At 40.7% G+C, this 23,179-nt stretch overlaps 1 protein-coding gene and 1 pseudogene across 2 annotated transcripts; one reads left to right on the top strand and one right to left on the bottom strand.

Annotated features, from left to right (window-relative positions):
* The first annotated feature begins 388 nt into the window (after positions 1–388).
* Positions 389–9,598, top strand: LOC121307093 (E3 ubiquitin/ISG15 ligase TRIM25-like). 2 transcript variants are annotated; one of them, XM_041239208.1, is made up of 5 exons: positions 389–1,008; positions 3,141–3,236; positions 3,423–3,656; positions 3,811–3,967; positions 8,140–9,598. In XM_041239208.1, exons 1-5 carry the CDS (start codon positions 424–426, stop codon positions 9,348–9,350), a joined length of 2,283 nt encoding a protein of 760 aa, XP_041095142.1. In that variant the 5' UTR covers positions 389–423; the 3' UTR covers positions 9,351–9,598. The 2 variants fall into 2 exon arrangements, with proteins under 2 accessions (XP_041095142.1, XP_041095141.1); XM_041239207.1 differs by having other exon boundaries at positions 3,141–3,254.
* Positions 9,599–14,715: 5,117 nt separating this feature from the next.
* LOC121307129 lies at positions 14,716–20,544 on the bottom strand (annotated as a pseudogene).
* Positions 20,545–23,179: the final 2,635 nt, after the last annotated feature.

Below are 23,179 nucleotides of genomic sequence, written 5' to 3'. Positions count from 1 at the left end.
CTGACCCTAATTAAAGGGACAGGTGGGTGAAACTTACACCCACTTCATGGAGCAAGTGAATTGCTACACCGTAATCAAAAACAAAAGTGTAACAGAACATTCCTTAATTTTACATATTATAGATTCTGGGCTGAAACACAAAGTTAGACTCTTCAACCCTGATATTAAACAGTAAAAAAAAAAACAACAACCTGCCAAATTAGTTGTTTAATTGCTAATCTTCACATTGTAATATTTGTTGGGGGATTTAGAAACAGTTTCATAGAATCGCTGATTCGACAGTTTCTGCTCCTCCTGCTTGTATAAACCTGGCCTCAGTCCCAAACCCCGCCTCTGAGAGCTTTACTCAACTCCAGGAAATCAGCACAGTGAAGATTCATTTCTTGTGAAATCATCAGCGTCTCTGTCTCGCTTGCAGCAGAAATGGCAGAAGCAAATATTCTGGTAGCGCATGACCAGTTTAGCTGTTCAGTGTGTCTGGAGCTATTGAAGGACCCAGTCACTATTCCATGTGGACACAATTACTGTATGGGGTGTATTAAGAACTGCTGGGATCAGACTGATCAGACAGGTGTTTACAGCTGCCCCCAGTGCAGAAAGACTTTTACCCCAAGGCCTGATCTATGCAGAAACACCATGCTGGCTGAAGTTTTGGAGAAATTAAAGACAGGACTCAATCCTCCTCCTGCTCAAAGTTATGCTGGACCTGAAGATGTGCCATGTGATTTCTGCACTGGGAGAAAGTTCAATGCTGTGAAATCCTGTTTGACGTGCCTGGCTTCTTACTGTGAAACACATGTCAAGCCACATTATGAGGGGGCTGCTTTCAAGAGGCACAAGCTGGTCAATACAATTGGAAATCTGGAGCAGAAGCTTTGTGCTGAACACCAAAGAGTTTTAGAGGTCTTCTGTAGAACCGATCAGACGTGTATTTGCTGGTTGTGTACAGACAAGGAACACAAGAGCCATGACACAATCTCAGCTGAGACAGAAAGGACTGGGAAACAGGTAAGGGTTTGAACCATTTCCTTGTAGCTATCCTAGAAGATAAGAATTCCCAGGTATATTTAACATGTGTGTTTACTAGGTTATACAGTTTCACATTAGATCAGATTTGAATTGTATATTAAGAGCTAGTTAAAGAGCCCTAGTTTTTAAATAGCTCTATCTGAACTATGATGTATTACAATGTATTTCAGGGTGTAACAGGGGTGTTGTTATGGGTGTGGTTATCGCTGATTGACAGGAGAGACACAGGAGGTTTTCTTTGATAGAGAAATACAAAACATTCAAAACAAAACACTGCTCGAAAACAACTAGAAAATAAAAATTGAAAGTTACTTTAGAAAACACCAGTGCCTGATATGCAGCTCGTTTTGACCAGTATCATTCCTGGTAAGGTTTTGTCAAAACAGCTTGTTGTGTCAGTCGAAAAAAAAAAAAAAGCTGTTGACATGGGAGTGGCTGTAATGCAGCGTCTATTTCAACGAGAAGCTCATTTCTTAGGCAATGCTGCAATCTACCGTCATAAAACAGAACTGCACTGTTTTACAGAGTATTCTGTCATTGGGAATACTGCAGAACGAGACAATACTGTGACACTTAAAACTCTGCCAGGCATGGGAAATACTGAAATGATAGCCCTCCACGTGGAAATGACGGGTGTGGCAGCTGAGTGGTTAAATAAGCAGAAAAGATCAAGATTAATATGATCTACAATATACAAGATTAATATGATATCCAATATACACAATTCATATGATATACAATATGCACGATTCATATGATATCCAATATACACGATTCATATGATATACAATATACACGATTCATATGATCTACAATATTCACAGGACTTATGTTTTTCGGTGTTTATTAATTTCATTAAACCAAGAGCCAGCCATGCTTGTGTTTATAGTGATGTGGTGGAAATATGATCCCAGCTTGGAAAATTGGTGATACAGCTGAAGGGGGGAGCGAGCTTCACCCACCTCTATGAAGCAGGGCCTCTTTAATATATTGTAACAATGATTGCAGCACAGAGATAATAATATCTTCTTAACAAACGAATACATAAAATTTTAAACAAGACTTTAATGATTGTGTTGTGGTATATAATAAACAAAACCCATGCCTTTAAAAGTGACACATGCGCATCTATCTGCACTGAGCTGCTGTGCCCATGCCATGCTGTTCTTGCCAGTCTGCCCACAGTGAGAGGTGTGTTTTTAGGAGGCTTGCTTGTACACTTAAAACGTTTGATCTTTCAATTTATAACCACCATCTAGCTGAGAAGAATTGTTTTTATTGGTAAAGATTTCTTCTTTGTAGACATATTTTCTTTATTTTAATTATGAAGGCTCAAAGTCAGTAGAGAGGTGTAACTCAAATCCAAGATGACCGCCAGGCAGGAACAGTAGCTGAATTTGGTTTGTTAAAATTGTTACATGATTAAAACAGATATGTTTCAGTTAGTTAAAAACAAAATGCAATTTCTATTTGGGATTTTGTTTGTTGAAATCCACAGTTGAGTTTGTCTACTCTACTAGTCCCTTCTTTCCTTTGCTCTCTTCCACAGTGAAGTTCTTCTGGTCACGGGAGCATTCTATACACTGATTTCATTGTTTTGTATCAGGATTGTTTTATCTGTGTTTATCGGTTAAAACTCTAAATCAGAAGCCCTAAATATACATTAAAGAGGAAGCTGCTTCAGTTACCCGGGTGCTTGACAAATCAAACATGTGACACATGCAAGATCAGCCATCATTCACTGTTACTAACATAAAACAGTACCATCTAGTGGACAGCTACTGTGGCTCAAGTGTCCTTTTGTATTGCTGGCTGCTGTGCACTAGATGGTGTTGTATCTTACTACTATACACACATTTTGTCTGATCTAGTCTGTGCTACAGATGTCTATGGCGTGCAACTAGAACCGAAGAGCAATATATATTTGAGAACCACTGAGAATTATTGTACACATTGTAAAGAGGTAAGGGGACAAGAAAAAAGACCATATATTTGAATTAAATGATTCTGTCAGTTTCAATAGTATACTTAGACAGGCCTGTGTTGGGTGTGACAGGATATCACTCAATGCCCCATCAGAAATGTCACTGTGTCACTGTGTTTCTACACAGAAGCTGCTGGGAGAGACACAGACAGAAATACAACAGAGAATCCAGGAGAGACTGAAAGAAGTGGAAGAGCTGAAACAGGCTGTGGAGTCACTGAAAGTGGGTATTGACAAGAAAGTATTATTATTATTATTATTATTATTATTATTATTATTATTATTATTATTATTATTATTATTAATGTCACATGGACTAGAACATATCTGCAGAAGTTTGCTGTCTATGCCTGATGTATTTTTGATATCAATTGTAACCATGTCTCCTCTACTGTGTTCTTTCACTCAGAGATCTGAATGCATAGAAATAAAAGAAAGTGAGAAGATCTTTACTGAGCTGATTCGATTCATTGAGAAGATCCACACTGAGGTTATTGAGCTGATTGGAGATAATGAGAAGGCTGCAGTGAATCAGGCTGAAGGACGCATGAAGAAACTAGAGCAGGAGATTGCTGAGCTAAGGAGGAGAAACGCTGAGCTGAAACAACTTTCAGAGACAGAGGATCACATCCATTTTCTACAGGTAACATCACTGCTTGTTAGAAAATCTCAAGTACACAATTGGCACAGTTTCAGACAGACCTGTCCAATTGAATGAATCCTTGCTTTTCACCAGGAATGTTTTGGACCCCATTCTGTTTCACCGGAAACTCCTTTTCTCCACTTTCCTGTTGTAGAATTTCCAGTCTCTCTGTGCCCCACCTGAAGCTGGAGACTTACCCAGCATTACTGTCAATACAGACATCTCTTTTGGGGATGTGAGGAAAGCTGTATCTGAACTTAAAGACCATATTGAGGACTGCAAGAGGGAATTCATTAAAATAACCAAAACAGGTTGGTATGCAATAGATTCCTTTGGTAGAGATTTCTCAATAGACCATGGAGTGACAGGACTTGCAAGACATTAAAGGGGAACCCAAACTCATTTTTTTGTTCTCTAAAAAACAAATGTTCTTCCTATTCTGATTTGATATAAAAATACAAATATTGTATTTTGTATTATTACAAGTAATGTTAGAGTAGGTTTCTTTCGAACAAGGAAACAGGTGGTGGAATCTGACTTGTGATGTCACGGAGTGAACTCGGTGGCGGAAAAGATGGCGAATATTATTGAAAACATGCTGGAGATAAGCTGTGATATCACTGACTGTACTTCTTCAGAAGTTAGTGAAAGTGATGAATGTAATAGGGAGGGAAGTTTTCTTGATGGCAGTGGGCTCGTTATTGCCATGCGTGGCATTCAGCCATATCAATTTGAGCTGTATGAAACTGAAAGCAATGCATCTGACGAAAGTAAGTCAAACGTCAATGAAGGCGACCACCTACATAACACAGACTTTTTAAATTGTATTTGTATCAATACTACAACGTGTGTAAACTACCTGCATACCAATTGATCTGAAGTAATAATTTTTTATTAAATGTGATTAAATGTTATAAAAAATAAATAAATCAATAAATAAATAAACACACTACGGTACATTGAATCCCAGGTGTGCTGCTGTTGCACTTGAGCAAGGCAGCCTGCATCACTAAGTCAGATTGCTCGGTATGGAAAAAATGCCCAGCTGTATAAATTGGTACAAATCTCTTTGGATAAGTCGCTTTGGATAAAACCCTTCCTATTACAAAAGATTCCGATTTTAAATACAAATTCAGACTTCTGCTTGTTCATTTTGCATATCTCTTCATTGTCTCATATAAAAGAATACATAAAAAAAGTGACAGTCTAACATACTTGTCAGTCTCCAATACACGCTGGGTCTGCTGACAAATATTGTAAATGTTTTACGGCACATATGTTTACATGGACATGTTTTACCTTACCTATTAAATTGACATCGGGGCGTACTTGAATGCCAATTTCAGCTCCAGCATCAGCTCTTAAGCTGTCATATTCATCTAATTCGTCACCTTCAGTTGTAATTGGAGTAGCTGTGGCATCATAGATTTCCTGTAACACCTGCAAGATTTAGCTATATTTATACTACATAATGTGGCATACCAGTATCATAAATTAATTTCTTGTGCTGACTGTAGAACAAGCATTTGGAAGTTTTTTAATGGCTTATGTAATTATTATTATTAACAATGGTAGATCTGTTTCAGTTTTAAATACAAATTCGTACTTCTGCTTGTTTGTTTTCTAATGTTTTGCATATCATATCCTTATCTAATAATATTAATATAATATACACGAATGAAGGACTGCCCAACTAGCCGTAATCCTGATGGAATTGCATGCCTCTGAAATATGCTATGATAGCCATGCTGGTTGAGCTTGCCATGGACTTGGTAAAGATCACCAACTCTGTCACTAGCAAAGAAACCCCAGACCATGACACTGCCTCCTCCATGCTTCACAGTGGGAACCACACATGCAGAACTCATGCACTCACCCTCTTGGTGTCTTACAACTACTCGGCGGTTGGACCCAAATTTTTCAAATTTTGACTCATCGGTCCATAAAACCGACTTCCACTCCTCAAACATCCAGTTTCTGTGTTTTTTGGCCCAGGCAAGTCTCTTCTTCATAGATTGCTTCTCCAATTTCAATATCTCCCAGATGATATTTATAATGTACAGTTTTACCTTCGAGAGGCGCTCTGCACTCTTAACAATGGTTTCTTTGCAGCAATTCTTCCAGTTAGGCCAGCTTCACGCAATCTCCTCTGAACAGTTGATGTTGAAACATCTGTACTTCTAGTAGCATTTAGCTGAGCTTGTATTTCAGGGGCAGTTAATCACCGGTTTCGCAGACTTGTGACTCGAATGAACTTGTTCTCTGATTCTGAGGTCACCCTTGGCCTGCCTGACCTTGTTCGGTCCTCATGAGTGCCAGTTTCTTCAAATCGTTTGATGGTCTTGGCCTAGTAGCAGTTACAAAGGTTGACCTTCATTTCTTAAAGTAATTACAGACTTTTTTTTCTTTGCTTAACTGAGTGTATTTTGTCATTTTCTGCTCCCTTACATTCAGGAATGACAAACTTGTGCCTATGCTACCTATATTTATAGTAATCATGGACCCCTCACCTGTTAACAATAATTGGTGACAAACGGTTAATTAGGTAACATGCTAGTTAACTCAGAGAACATCTAACAAAGACACTTTTATACTTAGGCCAGTGTTCTAACACTTCTGTGTACTCTTTCTGTGTACTTTCTTTTGTGTTATACACATTTCAGACTTTTAACTGACTTGGGCTTCAGACTGAAATCCCCTTGCTTTGGGTGACCATTTCATTGAAATTGACAAGATTTACATTTTCATTTAAAAATAAAATTTTTGAATGCAATTCACTTATGATTATCAGCTTATATTTCAATTTCATTTCTTCGTACACACCGGGTATCATATAATGAAATATTAAGTGTTTATAGACAAGTTTATACAGTGTAAAAGCATAGATAATCTGATGCAAAAATTATGCCTGGTTTCAAGCATATTGTTCGTTTTACTCAAACACCTGGGCTTCAAGATTGTTTCTTATGTATAGCGCTACACCTCCTCCTCGTCTTTGCCTAATCTTTCCTATACAGTGTATACCCACAAATGGTACTGTAAGCATTTAGATAAACTACATTTAATGCATACCTGAGTTGTTGTTCTTTTTTGATGCCCTCTGACTTCTATCATTTAGAAAAGTAGACAGATTTCTCTATTTAAGTGGTTCCCGTCTTTTTCTGTTAGTCTCTTGTTTGTCGTGTTTTGTCAAGAGGCTCACACTTTTATGATGAGATGGCATTGATTTTGCTACCATAGATTCCTTCTTTGGTCTAATTGTGGGCTACACATCGACTCTCAGTCGAGGCTGGAGAGCACAGGTCCTGGCAAGCGTTGTTGTTTCATAGCACTGCTCCTCAAAATGGGCCAAGCACAAGTGCGACCATTTTGTCAGCTTCCTCCAGAAGGCTCTCGTTTTCTGGACTAATGCTGTCCAAACCCTGGCAACCTTTGGGTCCTTTGGCCACTTGTGCAGTTTAAATCTGCCTTCGTTTGTGTTGCTACAACCACCGGCGACACATTGACAGGGCGTAATGATTAATTTAATTAGCTGTCTCTCACACGCTCTACACCGCGAATTCAATGGTAACAACGAGAAGAACGAAAATCAGTTCACTCTATGACGTCATGGAGCCTATTGGTCACAGAAATACCCGAGTGAGAAAAATGGACTTTTAACCTCAAAATGAACCATTTCTTAATCCTAAATTTGAAAACTACTTATCAATTGTGTTTATAGATGTATAAACGAGTAGTTTGGCGTAAAGTTAGGTAGAGGTGTTTGGGTTCCCCTTTAATAAAGACCTCTTGCAGATTGTTGGCCTTATGAATATTGCAGATGTTTTATTTCAAATGATTTCTCCAGGTTGAAACACTGCACCTCATTTACAGTGACATCCCGAGTGATGATAGCAGGAAGGAAGAGAGTTTCTAAAGATATTACATGAGAAAACAACACAATAGCATTCAAACAGAGACAGAGGGATTCAAACATTAAACAATACATTCATTCCATATAGGATTCTAACTTATAATCCTGCAGTTTCTTATCAAAGATTTATATGAATTGGAGGTCATGATCATGTTTGTATTTCAAATCCTCTACAGTAAAGTCTCTGGTTTAAAACAGTTTTGTGTATTTTATTTAGTGAATGAAATAGCAGTTTACACCCTGGGGTCTAGGAGCAGTGAGAGACATTTAAAAGCTAAGGCTTTTCTCCACTAAAGCATTTTATCTCCAGAGACATTCTCCCTTTGTGGAAGGACCTGACACCTCAGTAAAAGAGTGGCTAGAGATTTATTAGTTTAGTTCTTGTGTGAAAGATTCCTGATGAGGGTGCGGTTAGCTGGGTCTTTTGCTACACTGATAAACTGAACAGATGCACTTTGTGTTTAAATATTAAGAGCATGGCAGTTTTTGTGTTTGCTGTTTGGAGTCATGTGTGTTGTGTATTAATTCACATTTCTTATATTCAATTTTCCTATTTTTTCTGTACGACAGCAGTTCCTTCCTCTCTGGGTTTGAAGACAGCAGCAGCTCCTTCCTCTCTGGGTTTGAAGGCAGAAGCAGCTCCTTCCTCTCTGAGTTTAGGGGTGGCAGCTCCTTCCTCTTTGGGATTGAAGACAGCAGCAGCTCCTTCCTCTCTGGGTTTGAAGACAGAAGCAGCTCCTTCCTCTCTGAGTTTTGGGGCGACAGCAGCTTCTTCCTCTCTGAGTTTTGGGGCGACAACAGCTACTTCCTTTCTAGGTTTGAAGACAGCATCAGCTCCTTCCTCTCTGGGTTTGAAGACAGCATCATTTCCTTCCTCTCTAGGTTTGAAGACAGCAGCACCTCCTTCCTTTCAGAGTTTTGGGGCGACAGCAGCTCCTTCCTCTCTGGGTTTGAAGACAGCAGCACCCCCTTCCTTTCAGAGTTTTGGGGTGACAGCAGCTCCTTCCTCTCTGGGATTGAAGACAGCAGCACCTCCTTCCTTTCAGAGTTTTGGGGCGACAGCAGCTCCTTCCTCTCAGGGTTTCAGGGTGGCAGCTCCTTTCTCTCTGGGATTGAAGACAGCAGCAGCTCCTTCCTCTCTGGGTTTCGGGGTGGCAGCTCCTTCCTCTTTGGGATTGAAGACAGCAGCAGCTCCTTCCTTTCTGAGTTTTGGGGTGACAGCAGCTCCTTTCTCTCTGGGATTGAACACCGCAGCAGCTCCTTCCTCTCTGGGTTTGAAGACAGAAGCAACTTCTTCCTCTCTGAGTTTTGGGATGACACAGGCTCCTTCCTTTCTGAGTTTTGGGACGACAGCAGCTCCTTCCTCTCTGGGTTTGAAGACAGAAGCAGCTCCTTCCTCTCTGGGTTTGAAGACAGAAGCAGCTCCTTCCTCTCTGGGTTTTGGGGTGGCAGCTCCTTCCTCTTTGGGATTGAAGACAGAAGCAGCTCCTTCCTTTCTGAGTTTTGGGACAACAGCAGCTCCTTCCTCTCTGGGTTTGAAGACAGAAGCAGCTCCTTCCTCTCTGGGTTTGAAGATAGAAGCAGCTCATTCTTCTCTGGGTTTGAAGACAGAAGCAGTTCCTTCCTCTCTGGGATTGAAGACAGAAGCAGCTCCTTCCTCTCTGGATTTCGGGGTGGCAGCTCCTTCCTCTCTGAGTTTTGGGATGACAGCTCCTTCTTCCTCTCTGGCTCCGGAATTGGCAACTCTAGAGGCAGTACCAAGGCCGTTCTTTCCTCAATGACCTGCATATGCATTTGTTGTTGTTGCTTTTGCTGCAGTATCTCATGCCTTCCTGTTGCAGTTCCACAAGCTGCTGTTGTATTCTCTGAATGTTTTCCTGTTTTTTCTTCACTTGTAGTTTCTCCCTGGGTTACTAGTGGCTATCCCACCCTGACACCTTATGTGGCATAGTGGTCCTATGGTCAAGGCTGGTCAGCAGTAAAAATAGCAACCCAGTGGGACGACTGCAATTCAGCAAACAAAACAAACGGTTTAAGCAAATAAATCCATACAAAACCCTTCCTAAACAAAACGGTACCCATGCTACGGCTATCTAGGTGCATAGACTGATAACCTCCTCCCGCTCCCCCAGAATAGGAGAGTATCTGGACTGCCAGCACTCTGTCCTTTTATGGCATCTCTGATACAATGACCCTCCTGCACAGGTTCCAAACCATATTCACTGAGCCGCTCTATCCTGGATTTTGGCTTCGTTATTATGAGTCCCCTGTAACATTCTACCAGCTGAACTAGACTGTTTTGTGTTGTAAGAAACCCTTTGTATTGAACTCCCTGTCTGTCCTCTCCACTCCTCAGGTGAAGGGAATTTTCAGTCTGACCCTTGCATTCTTTACAGTAACCACACATTTCTAAGTAGTTATTTGTAACTGAAGGAAAAACCTTGGCTCTCTTAAATATCCGCGCACAAGGACATTTTGTTTCGTACCATATTGCCTCATTAATAACATGAGTCCATGCACCCTGTCTTAGGACATTATATTCACGCCCTTTGACATATCTGCTGTCCTTACACTGGTAAGTTACACTTTCTGCCATGATTTCTTTCCATATTTCTGGTGATAAGGAAACATTAAATGTTTCAGACTTTTTTTCTAGTTGCCCACTCTGCAGTGAACTACAGCTTGGGGCACTCTCATCGCTTTCATATTCTGCCTCTTTCAATTTGGGTAACTGCTGGCTCTCCACACACTCCAGCCCCAATTCCTGCCACACATTATGTCTGTTTGACTTATATAAAGCCCTGTAAGATATTTTACAACTAAGCTCCTCACTCAGTTCTTTCCAAATCCTGCCTGAAGGAACAGCGATCGTCCCAGCCCTCACTACATCTAATCTTTGTTCTCTGAAGACTCTCCCAGTGTCTTCTTTGGGAATATTTGGCAGTTTAGGCATCTGGGTTTAAAAAAATCAGAAGTGGGTATCATAGCACTTAAACAACAAAAGAGTAACACTTTAAAACAAGTGTCTGTAATTCCAATGTAACTAACACATCATTTCCTACTGATTTCAACTGAAATTCCTATTGAACTCAAGTCACAAGCATGAGTTCATGACATACTGTTCATGACTTCATAACAATTCATTTAATGCACATGAAATGCTCTTGAACAGACACTTGTTTTAAAGTGTTCTCTACCACTGAATAACAACTTGTTAGGTTGCCTTTTTTTCTCTGTGTTGCTTAAAGCAGTGATGCAAGTAGGACTGTCACCTTGAAACTCCTGCTTGAATCACTGCTTTATGCAAGAGCGTGTTGTAGTTTTTTTAAGAAATAAAACATATTTAACAGTCTTTTTCCATTGTTGTTACATGCATGTCTTTTTATTTATTTCTTTGAATAGGTGGTGGTTTGCATTTGTTGTGTAAAACAGTTGTTTAAGGGAACACAGTAGTTATGCAAGATCTTATCTATCATCTCTCTATTATAACCTTGTTAGACTTACAGCACTTGCATCATTTATGCTTTCATCTGAGTGCCTGGCAGCAGATCACAAATATTAGTGTTATCCAGGGCCTACCATCTTAACCATACTTGTAGAGCACCGGGCCCTGAATGAATCATGTTGAGTGAGGGTACATAACTTATCAAATAAGTGGCAATAAATACTGAAAGAAAGCGGCATCAATGATAATTCTGCAGCTGTTACCTTTCTGTCCTAAATCTAGAAAGATTTAGGGACCCGATTCACTCGTTCCCCATTTCAGGGAGGCATAAATAAATTTACAGCTCTGTGGCACACATTATGTGAAATAACAACACACAAATGTTGCATAAATATTAAGCAAAATACACAGGGTCAATTGTAGCATCCCATAACTAGTGGATTACTCAGGTTTAGTCCACTTGACTGGAGTTAACTTAGTCCACGTTCTAACCCAATTGCAATGTACCACAAGTTAATCATCACAGGTAGATCATCTGCTAAATCAGACTAAACAAGATCCCAATTGCAGCAGCGTGCCAAATCAGATTCGTGATGATCCTGTTCAAGTGGATTAGCACTGTGAAGGATAAGACTAACGCAGTACGCTTGATTGTCCTCAGCATTACTGCTTGCAATGTTTTGCAGAGACAGTTATATTTTTCCTCTAAAATGAAATACCTGTATATTAAATGAGGCTTCATCCCAGCTGAAAGAGGACATTCAGATCAAGTTTACACCTAAAATATATAACAGCTGCCCAAAGTAGAGCTTATACTTCAACAATTTTACCAACCATTGCAACACTAAAATAGAGTTCGAAGGTACTAACATACTGTGAGTAAACAGATGTTGGTCTCAGCAACCCGACCACATGCTGCAGACTTATCTACAATGACTTCCCTATTGTTGTTTACACCCCCTGTCCCAACAAGCATTGCCTAAAGAGATACCCTGGAAACAGTGGCACTAACAAATGGTTCAATTATGTATACAGGGAGTTTTCAAATAACTGTGTCATTTTGTATTTATATACTATAAAAGAAAAGTAAATACAGTGCAGTAAACTTGTTGATTTATATATTTTATTTCTTATTAACAACATACAAAACAATAAATAAACTTAACAGGAGTATTCCAGTGTATATGAATGCATGTGTGTGTGTGTGCGTGTATATATATATATATATATATATATATATATATATATATATATATATATATATATATATATATATATATATATATATATACACACACATACAGCTCTGGAAAAAATTAAGAGACCACTGCAAAATTATCAGTTTCTCTGGTTTTACTATTTATAGGTATGTGTTTGGGTAAAATGAACATGTTTGTTTTATTCTATAAACTACTGACAACATTTCTCCCAAATTCCAAATAAAAATATTGTCATTTAGAGCATTTATTTGCAGAAAATGACAACTGGTCAAAATAACAAAAAAGATGCAGTGTTGTCAGACCTCGAATAACACACAAAAAAAAAAAAAAAAGTTCAGATTCATTTTTAAACAACACAATACTAATGTTTTAACTTAGGAAGAGTTCAGAAATCAATATTTGGTGGAATAACCCTGATTTTCAAGCACAGCTTGCATGCGTCTTGGCATGCTCTCCACCAGACTGGCCTAATGAGCAGTCCAAGATCAGTGCTAATTGGGGTCTGTGAATCCAGCGTGTCAGTATTATTGAGGATGGAATGAAGTTTTTTCTACTGTTCCAGTAAATCAATGTGTGTCCCAAGGACACGTAAAATCATGTTTTATTAAGATTAACAGACACCATACTGACCAGTTTTAACAGGAAATATATATGAAAAATGTATCATTTGTATTGAGGAGAAACACATGTGCATTCATTCATTTACTACAGTATCATACATTCATATTTACACAGTATGACAGGAAATATTTAGCTTTTAATTTTCTATTTCTAGTATTACCATTTTATCAATTGTAGCAACACAAATCTTCCTGTTATTAAATGCTGCAGAGAACTGCAAGAGCCACTCGCAGCTCAAGAGCCTCAGTCTCAGCATCACATTTCTTTACACAAGGTCTGAGCAATTAACAATTTATTCAGCTTGATTGGAAAAAAAAAACAACAACACAAAGTTCTCTGAAATGAAGAGCCTGTGAGATGTCAGATTCATACCTGTTGTAAGTGGGTTGTGTAACACACATTGCCTTCACAAATGGTGTCTCTGCTTCTGGGAAAAGTCTGAAAAGCCTTTAGACCTGCTGTCTAGGAGGTTCATTCACCCTCAAATAGTTTACAAAGGCATTACTCTCAGAGTGTGGCCATTCAAACCATTATCTCCAGATCACAAGATACACTATAAATCATGCCTCGTGTTTTATTTTTAATATGTTTTCCATAATTAAATTTTGCTTTTAATAACAGTAATAATAATATGTCATCAATAATAATAATAATAATAATAATAATAATAATAATAATAATAATAATAATAATAATAATCACAATGAAAGTTATTTTAGAACAATTTATAACATTTATTGGGTGAAAAAAACAATACCTTTTTTTGTTATACAAAATATACATACACATCAAATATAAGAAATACTTATTTCAGCTTCTCTTGTTTATTATATAAACATATATTCAATATTTAAGCATCTTTAGTGTTTTTTTTTTCTTATAAACACTGCTATCCATTCTATATCAATGCAGAACGCTGTATCATTGTGGAGCTGAAGTGTTTATTTTCTAGATGCAGGTCATTAATGAGCAATGAGTGGGGTTCCAAAAATTTAAGTTTAAATAACGGACCTGACATTTCATTTAACATCCCGGCAGCTTTTTACACTTTCAACTGTAAAGTCTGTTCAAAGCTCTTTTCAAAATGTCTGCTCTAGTGCAGTGATAGTGTCAGGCTTATTGCCCACATTGTCAAACAGATAACACAGCGAGAACGATCCATGATGTGGTACGGGAAAGAAAAGCCAGAGCACTTTTCCCTGTTACTGAACTCCACCCTTCATTGAACTCATCATGTGCTTAATTAGACCTTTTTAATTGTTCTCGGCTCCTAAGAAGTTGCAGATTTCATGTTACTTATAACAACATTTTACAGCTAAGTTGAAATCTCCAGCTATTTAAGAGCTGAAAACAATTACAAATACCTAATTGAACTAACTATTAGTTTGTTAATTGTTGGTTTAATTAAGTAATTGGAAATTGGAATGCAGTTGGAATGAAGACACAGGGGACCCTGAGGACCGGGGTTGAGTAGCACTGATTTAGAGGACAGATCTCAAACCCCAGTGCACTAGAGCGGACATTTTCAAAAGAGCTTTAAAAGTTTTAAAGCTTTTCAAAGTTATATGTAAAGAGCATTTAAAGTTGTATGTAAAAAGTTGTCAGGATGTTAATGAAATGGAAAATGCCAGGTCTGTTATTTATATTTATATGCAACACGGGGGGACGGGACGGGACGGGACGCTATATTTTCCGCAACCCCGCTACTTTCTCGTTAATCTCATCTATCCAAATGTTTTACAAATTGAGGTCTTGAGTCCCCTATAGTGTAGGTTTGCCATTCACTCCAGGCTGAAGGAAAGTAAATTCACCTCTACTGGCACAGAGCAGAGCAACTGGTTCTCCTGTGAGCTGTCCATGTCAGGCCTGATGAGAAACCAAAAGAAACATCGCCCCTTAGTGTAAAACAGAACCACTGCAGTGCAGCTGTCTGACTGCCTGCCACTGAAGATCACTGAGGGTATAATGAGCACACTGTGGTCCCATTCTACCAGCCTCACCTCAGTGCAGCTGCCCTACACTTGTGCAACCACTGTAGTGTAATACAGAACAATTACAGTGCTGTTGTCTGTCTGTCATTGAAGATCAGTGATGGTATAGTTAGCACACTGTGGTCCCATGTGTAACTGATGAAATTCAGACCAGAACAATTGCTTTGAGATAATTTGACATAAAAAATAAGACATTTATCATCAATTTCTTATAATTTAACTTCTTACAAGAGAGTTTTAGATTTAATTGCTCACCACTAACCTGAGAACACAGCAGAGAGACGAGCCAATCACAATCCTGAACTGGGCAGCCCCTCCCCCTGTACCTGACGGGCGTCTCGAGGATCATGGGCATGTTGTCCAGGCGAGGCTCGATCAGGATTTATCGAAATCCCTCTAATCCGATCTCCCCCTCACCAATGTTCTCATGATGATCCAGATGGCAGCCCAGCTTCCCTGAAAAACACATGAGAAGTTAACAGAGAGGCTCGGTGCTCCTGTGGTTACAGAATGGGGCTCGTTACCAGGAGTTTCCAGGTTCAATCCCAGCTCAGCCACTGCCTCACTGTGTGTGTGTGTGACCCTGAGTAAGTCACTCAACCCCCTTGTGCTCCGTCCTTCAGATGAGACATAAAACAAACAAGGGACTCTGCAGCAACAGCAGAGGATAAAAACATTGGCTAATTGACTAAATAGTAGGAAGAAGAAGCAGCAGCAGCAATGGTAGCACAAGTTTAGGGCAGCTACAATGGGGTGAGGCTGGTAGAACAGGACCACAGCGTGTAACTAAACCCTAAACTATCTTCAATGACAGAGCCACTGCAATGGTCATAAAATACAACAATGATGGATTACTGTAGAAATTCAATACAGTCTGGATGAGAGCTACAACACTAGAGATCTTTTTGTGTATCTTTGCCTCCCCCTGTGGATACAGGTGATATTGTACGCTATTCTGGTTATGAACTAACATTACTGTACTGGATATCTGAGACACAGTGAATTCAATACAGGTCGAATTATTCATGTATTTTCTTTGTCATTGTTTCCATGCAGGTTAAAAAAAAGGTATTTTAAAATAAAAGACTGCAACTTTTCATCCCCAGTTATCAACACTATCATCTCAAGTGCTGAGTGAATAGATATTCTAAACAGCGCCCCCTACCTTTGGAGTCATTGAGATGCCTTGAGATGCTGCAGTACATCCGTCCAATCAAATTCATCCAGCATCTTCTTAACTCTGCCCACTGCAGAGAGGTCGTGACCTGGGGAGGAGCTTCTTACTGGGGTCATGCAAGGGCCATATACCACAGGACAGTTGCCACTCCCCCTTTCCCTGTCTCTTATGGTACAAGACCACTGTCTGTCTCACTAATTGAAGGGTCCAGTTAAGCCCTTTTCTCTGTCGCTCATGGTGATCAGATTCAATGAGTGTTTTGAAGGACGCTATACAGATGAATCTGGTCAGGTATTAAAATCAATGTTCTCTTATCGGCTGCAAAGGCATGGCAGGTATCCAGACAGACTCCAACTCTGGATTTATCTTTCACTCGATCAATAATCCCTCTCAGTTCTGAGAACTTGCCCCCAACAGTGTTACCCTGGCAGCTCATATTCTCTATAACTGTAGGGGGGAGGGAAAGAAACATTAAACAGAAATGTTAAATATGACCACCTCCCTCGGCAGAACTAATGAAACAGCACCCCCAATCACCACTCTGGCTGCAGGAGGAACTGCAGGCTGTTGATTTCACCAGTCGTGACTCCAGTGGTGTGCTGGTGGGCGTGGTTTATGGAATCTGCTATCCTATCCAGACACTACTGTACTGTGATGTCATGGAGGGTGGATCCGGGGAGGAAGTTGAACATAGTCAGGCCCAGCTGCTCACACCTCTTCAGTTCATCAATGAGCATGGCTCTGCTCTTCTCATAGAGATCTGGGGAGAAAACAATCACATTACATGTTCTTATATTTTATTTATTTATATAGTACCAGTCAAAAGTTTGAGTACACCTGCTTGAAACCAGGTTTTTCATGATTATATATGATTTTAACTGCATAAACTTGTCTATAAACACTTAATATTTCATTATATGATACGTGTGCTTATATAAGCTGATAATCATAAGTGAATTGCATTCAAAATTTTTATTTTTAAATGAATGTAAATCTTGCCAATTTCAATGAAATGGTCACCCAAAGCAAGGGGATTTCAGTCTGAAGCCCAAGTCATAAAAGTCTGAAATGTGTATAACACGTTGTGACAAAGTGCCCGCCCCTGTGTATATTATCTGTTATGTTGCGTGTGGTGTGTTAAATGTTGGTGTATAGTCATTGGTACACGGGATATAAATGGGTCTGTGTAACATGAGTGTTTAAAATGTATTTGTATTTAGGCACGAGGATTGCACAGCACTTCACGTGCAAGTAAAAAGTAATAATATGTGAGCACGGGGAATTGCACTTTATTAATTCACGTGCAGTTGTACCGAGACTCCAATTGAATGATTGATTAGCAATCAAGTCTCAGTACAGCTGCATAAAAGCAGCATGTTTTGACCCACTCGCGGTTGGATGTTCGGTGAGTGGAGAACGGGAGAGAGAGGAAGAGAAATAATTTGTCAAAAATTGCTATTGCATGCAGGTGGGACCAGCATGATACTTGTTTATTTATCTGCTCACCGTGTTTGTTAGTGTGTCTGTCCGTGCACCGTGTATGTCTGTATAGTCCGTTTTTGTGTATCTATTTATTTTGGCGTGGAGTGCCGTGTCCTGTTTTTTGTTTGTTTAAATCTTATTTACAATATTTCATTTCTTTTTTTTTTTTTTTTTTTTTTTTTTACTGAAAGTGTTTTTTTTTTGACAAGTCTGTGTTAAGCTGCTCTTATGCTCCAGTTTCCTGCCAGAGATATATGTATTATGTCTTGTGAACAGAGATATATGAACACCATCTAGTGAACACTTGTTTTGCTGGCTGTGATCTCAGGACCTTTCCTGTATCTTTGCCCATCCCCCCCCCCCCCAATGGATACCGGTAGTATTGCAGGATAGTCCAGTTCAGAACTAACTGCACTGTATCGGGGATCTGAGAGCCAGCAAATTCTCTGCAGTCTGAATGGAAAACAACAGTACTGGAGAGAGTTTTTCCTGTATCTTTGTCTCCCCCAAGTGGATACAGGCAGTACAGCAAGTCAGTCCAGTTTGGTTACTGTACTGGGGATCTCAAAACCGGCAAATTCACTACAGTCTAGATCAGTACAGCATTTTACATATCTGCCTCCCCCTGGTGGACCTCAGGCCGTCATGCAAGCTGCAGCTTTACTGTACTGGGAATATGACCCCATATACTCGAGGTAACAGCCCAGTTAACGGGTCTAATGTATCTTTATCCCCCCCCCCCCCCCCTTTATATCCCTCTAGGGCGAGAGACTGTGGAGAAAGGCAGTACTGCTATGGTAATTTCATGTATCTTTGCTCCCCCTGGTGAAAACAGGCAGCACTGCTCTGGTAATCTCCTGTATCTTTATCTCCCTCTAGGGGAGAGTTGTTACTGCAAGGTGGTCCAGATATGTACTAACAGATCTTTCCTGTATCTGTCTCCGGCAGGTGGAGCCAGATGGAACTGATGTGCAATTTCATGCCTGTCTCCCCCCTGGTGGAGAGGTCTGCTACTCACCAGGTTTGGGAGACCCACAGTTGAGCAGGTATGACCTGTGCGGCAGTATGCGGTCGGGGGTGAAGCCGTGTTGAGAGCAGGCCTGGCGGAACTGGGCCACTGCCTTCTCATCCAGGGGCCGGCTCTTCCAGGAGCGCTGGAAGCCCAGGAACATGCTGAACACACATCCCCCGATCGTAACGGAGTCCCGCACAGTGTTCCAGAGCCCACCTGCAGAGACACAGCCAGACCTGTGAGTGCTGAAAATCTTTAAAATCCATTCCCTCACCTCTTATTAGCTTTACTAACAGGATCACTGGCCCCTCTTTAATGGAGCGCTGACCATCTTTAAAATCCATTCTCTCACCTCTTATTAGCTTTATTAGCAGGATCACGGCCCCTGTTATCATGCAGAGAATGTTGACTCTCCATCTCCTATCTGCTATGGACATGTGGGCTCCTGAGTTTCCTTCTTCCTCCCTCCATTTTCACACACCCTCTCTCCATCTCTCTCTCCGCTGATGAGCCGGGCTGTACAGGCAGTGGCTCTTCTTCCTCCTTTTTTATTCCCTTGCTCTTTAGTTTTTTCGTTCCCTTCATCACAGACCTGGTCCCGCTGTCTCATAATCAAAGCAGTCAGGCGTCAAGACAATTATTTTTTGTTTCGTCTTATGTCACTTCCTCCCTGTCGCAGTTAGCAAAACAAACATGATGGCCGACCTGTAGAGGGTGCTGGCTCTTCTTCATGTCTGTGGCTGGTAATTAGAACTGAAAAGCAGCTCCTCAACCCATCGTCACCTCAAAGTAATTGTAGCCGACAAAATAATTCCATTCATCCCCCCCCCCCACCAATTGACAGCCCTTCATTATATAGGTGTGAATGTGCAGTTCTGAAATGAACACGTATTTGAATGTGTCATTTTTAATTAAAACCATGATATCTCAGTTTGCTCAAGCCATGCTTTCGGATAGTGTAACTTCCTAGATCGCATGGCGGGTAAAATCGCCCCGCTTCTCTGGCTTCTTGTCTTTCAATAACCAATCAGCTGCTGCTTGCCCTATTGACTGACATGCACCAAGAAGACACTGCTGTTGGGTGACCAGGAAGTAAAGCATTGACAGACTTCCTAGAAGACAAGGCAAGCAAATTGAGAACTTCCTTTAACCCCAGTGTAGCTCCAGAGATGTATTCAAATGAAAATCCAAGTCGGCTCTAAGATGTGTTTCTTTCAGAATTGCACCCCTGAGACTGAGTAGCCATTAGAAGTGCAGGACAGGTGAGATTAATGGAATTGTTTTATTATTATTAATGAGTCATTTAGCAGAGGCTTCTCTCCAAAGCTACTTCCAGAGACTAGGGGGGTGAACGCTGCATCATCAACAACAGCTGCTGCTGCAAAGTCACTTCCAAGAGGACCTCGTTTGTTTTATGCCTCATCCGAAGGACAGAGCACAAGGCGATTAAGTGACTTGCTCACGGTCGCACACACACAGTGAGTCAGCGGCTGAGCTGGGATTTGAACCTCCTGGTATCAAGACCACTTTCTCTAACCCGCTGGGACCAGCGAGCCTCAGATTTATTAGCTACATACAATCTCTAAGCATTGTCAGGTCATCTCCTGCTAATTCAACAGAACTGAAAGACGTTTTCATCTTCTCGTACCCGGCCCATCCACGCTCTCTCGTTTCAAGACACGTTTCACTGATTTCCTCCTCTGTCTGCTTGCTTTCTCCTTCTCTCTATTCCCCTCTCCCTCCTTCAGCGTCACTTGTCCCTTCTTTCGTTTGGGAGTGAGGACAGGTCTGACCGAATGAGCCGAGCCCTCGAGCTCCCCTGTATTGAAGACGAAAAAGTGACTTGAGTTAAATTTACACTGAAGACCAAGAAAGACTAGTGGAAACGTTTGCCATTGAATTGACACTGAAGACACTGAGAAAGACTTCTAGTGGAAACGTTTGCAATTGAATTTACACTGAAGACACTGAAAAAGACTTACAACTGACTTGCAGTTGAGCTTTGCCGGCCCCTAACTCTGCCTCATCTCTCCCCCCTTCCCTCGCTCCGCACTCTCAGAGTTGCGCAGTGAACTGCAGGTCCTGGAGAAGGGACCACTCCCCCTGCGCTCGGACTTAACCCTGTCCTTGCCAGACATCCCGAAAAACAGCCTGTGAAACACACACAAGCACACACAGAGAAAGCTAACAGTGACACTATTAGGAATCCTAGTCTCTGGAAGCTGTAAGCCCTGGACCAGTTAGCTATTAGTTAGTGAGCACAAAATGGGCAGGACATGCCTCACACATTTAGAGGAGTTTATTGGAGAGTTGGGTATTGTATTTCAGTAGTCCTACTGCACTTACTGTAAACGGCTCTCAGAGGTGAAAGTAAGCTGGTGCAGACTGGACCACTCTGTATATTCAGGCTGCATCATCTGGTCTTTGTATTTGAAGTCATTTCCTGCCTCCCAGGTTCTTCCTGGCTGTCTGGTTACTATTGATGTTTAAGCAAAAGAACTCAGAGTCACTCGAGTTCCGCTCACGTGACTTAAGATGACAGAGGGCTGATCGCCATGGTAAACATCACTCTTACAGCAACACAGACTGCAAAGGGGGTTCAGCAGACCCGGCAACACTGAGTTTACAAAAAAAGAGAACTTTTGTAAAATGAAACCTTATTGGCCTGAATTGAGGTGAACATCTTCCAAGACAAAATCGTACAACTATTCCACTGGTATTTGGTAGAATGATAGACGGTGATACGCTGCTATTTTAATTGATTTTAAAAAGGAAAAAAATATCAAAAAGAAAAACGAGCATGAAGTGCTTCACAATCAATACAAGGGAACTCCACCTTCAAGGAAACATTTCCCAATCAATACAAGGGAACTCCACCTTCAAGGAAGCATTTCCCATCAATACAAGGGAACTCCACCATCAAGGAAACATTTCCCAATCAATACAAGGGAACTCCACCTTCAAGGAAACATTTCCCAATCAATACAAGGGAACTCCACCTTCAAGGAAACATTTCCCAATCAATACAAGGGAACTCCACCTTCAAGGAAACATTTCCCAATCAATACAAGGGAACTCCACCATCAAGGAAACATTTCCCAATCAATACAAGGGAACTCCACCTTCAAGGAAACATTTCCCAATCAATACAAGGGAACTCCACCTTCAAGGAAACATTTCCCAATCAATACAAGGGAACTCCACCTTCAAGGAAACATTTCCCAATCAATACAAGGGAACTCCACCTTCAAGGAAACATTTCCCAATCAATACAAGGGAACTCCACCTTCAAGGAAACATTTCCCAATCAATACAAGGGAACTCCACCTGAGGTGGAAGTTCCTTTGTAAAGGGTTAGTTCCCATCCTACAGGTGGAAGTTCCTTGTAAAGGGTTAGTTATGTTCCCTTGAGGTGGAAGTTCCTTGTAAAGGGTTAGTTATGTTCCCTTGAGGTGGAAGTTCCTTCAAGGAGGGTTAGTTATGTTCCTCGAGGTGACCGTTCCTTTGTAAAGTGTTAGTTATGTTCCCTTGCGGTGGGCGTTCAATTGTAAAAGCGAACATCAAATCAAGTAAAGACTTTTTGTTCGTCTCGTTTTTGTCGGAAAAAAAAACAGGACAAGTCTTGATCTCTCATGTTTTGACGTACTAAACGAGTCGTCCTATTGTCGTACACATCCGGACTACATAATCTCACACAGGATAACGGCACGTTTTAGTAACTGAGAAGACGTATTAGGGTGTGTGTGAGAGCGCCATGCAAAAATAACATTGACACTTTATAACCAGAAAACAATCTGAGGCAGAAAAATCATGTAAAAGGTAAATACTAACAGCTTTGTTAAATCCGGCTTTTTGTACATTTAACATGTGTCACGTCCTTTGAGGTCGAAACCTTTGGGGATTGTTGTGCAGGTCACGTAAAGCTATTTCTAGAACACGAAAACAGTGTTGTGAAAGTAAAGCTCTGGAAACCCTAACAAGACGAACAGTGCAGATTGTTAAAGCTCTGGAAACCTTTGATTTCGAAACCTTGCAGGAAACTTGTGCAGGAAACCTAAAGCTCTGAGAACCTAACAACACGAACTTGTATTTCGAAAACTAAAGCTTGGAAAACCCTAACAAGCACGAAAACAGTGCTTTGGAAATTGAAACCCGCTCTGGAAACCCTAACAACACGAACAGTGCAGGAAACTAAAGCACTGGAAACCCTAACAACACGAACAGTGCAGGAAACTAAAGCACTGGAAACCCTAACGACACGAACAGTGCAGGAAACTAAAGCACTGGAAACCCTAACGACACGAACAGTGCAGGAAACTAAAGCACTGGAAACCCTAACAACACGAACAGTGCAGGAAACTAAAGCACTGGAAACCCTAACGACACGAACAGTGCAGGAAACTAAAGCACTGGAAACCCTAACCCTAACGAACAGTGCAGGAAACTAAAGCACTGGAAACCCTAACAACACGAACAGTGCAGGAAACTAAAGCACTGGAAACCCTAACAACACGAACAGTGCAGGAAACTAAAGCACTGGAAACCCTAACAACACGAACAGTGCAGGAAACTAAAGCACTGGAAACCCTAACAACACGAACAGTGCAGGAAACTAAAGCACTGGAAACCCTAACAACACGAACAGTGCAGGAAACTAAAGCA

Source organism: Polyodon spathula, chromosome 53 (genome assembly GCF_017654505.1).
Source record: "Polyodon spathula isolate WHYD16114869_AA chromosome 53, ASM1765450v1, whole genome shotgun sequence".
Lineage (NCBI taxonomy): Eukaryota > Metazoa > Chordata > Actinopteri > Acipenseriformes > Polyodontidae > Polyodon > Polyodon spathula.
This window is presented reverse-complemented; position numbering and strand designations above follow the sequence as displayed.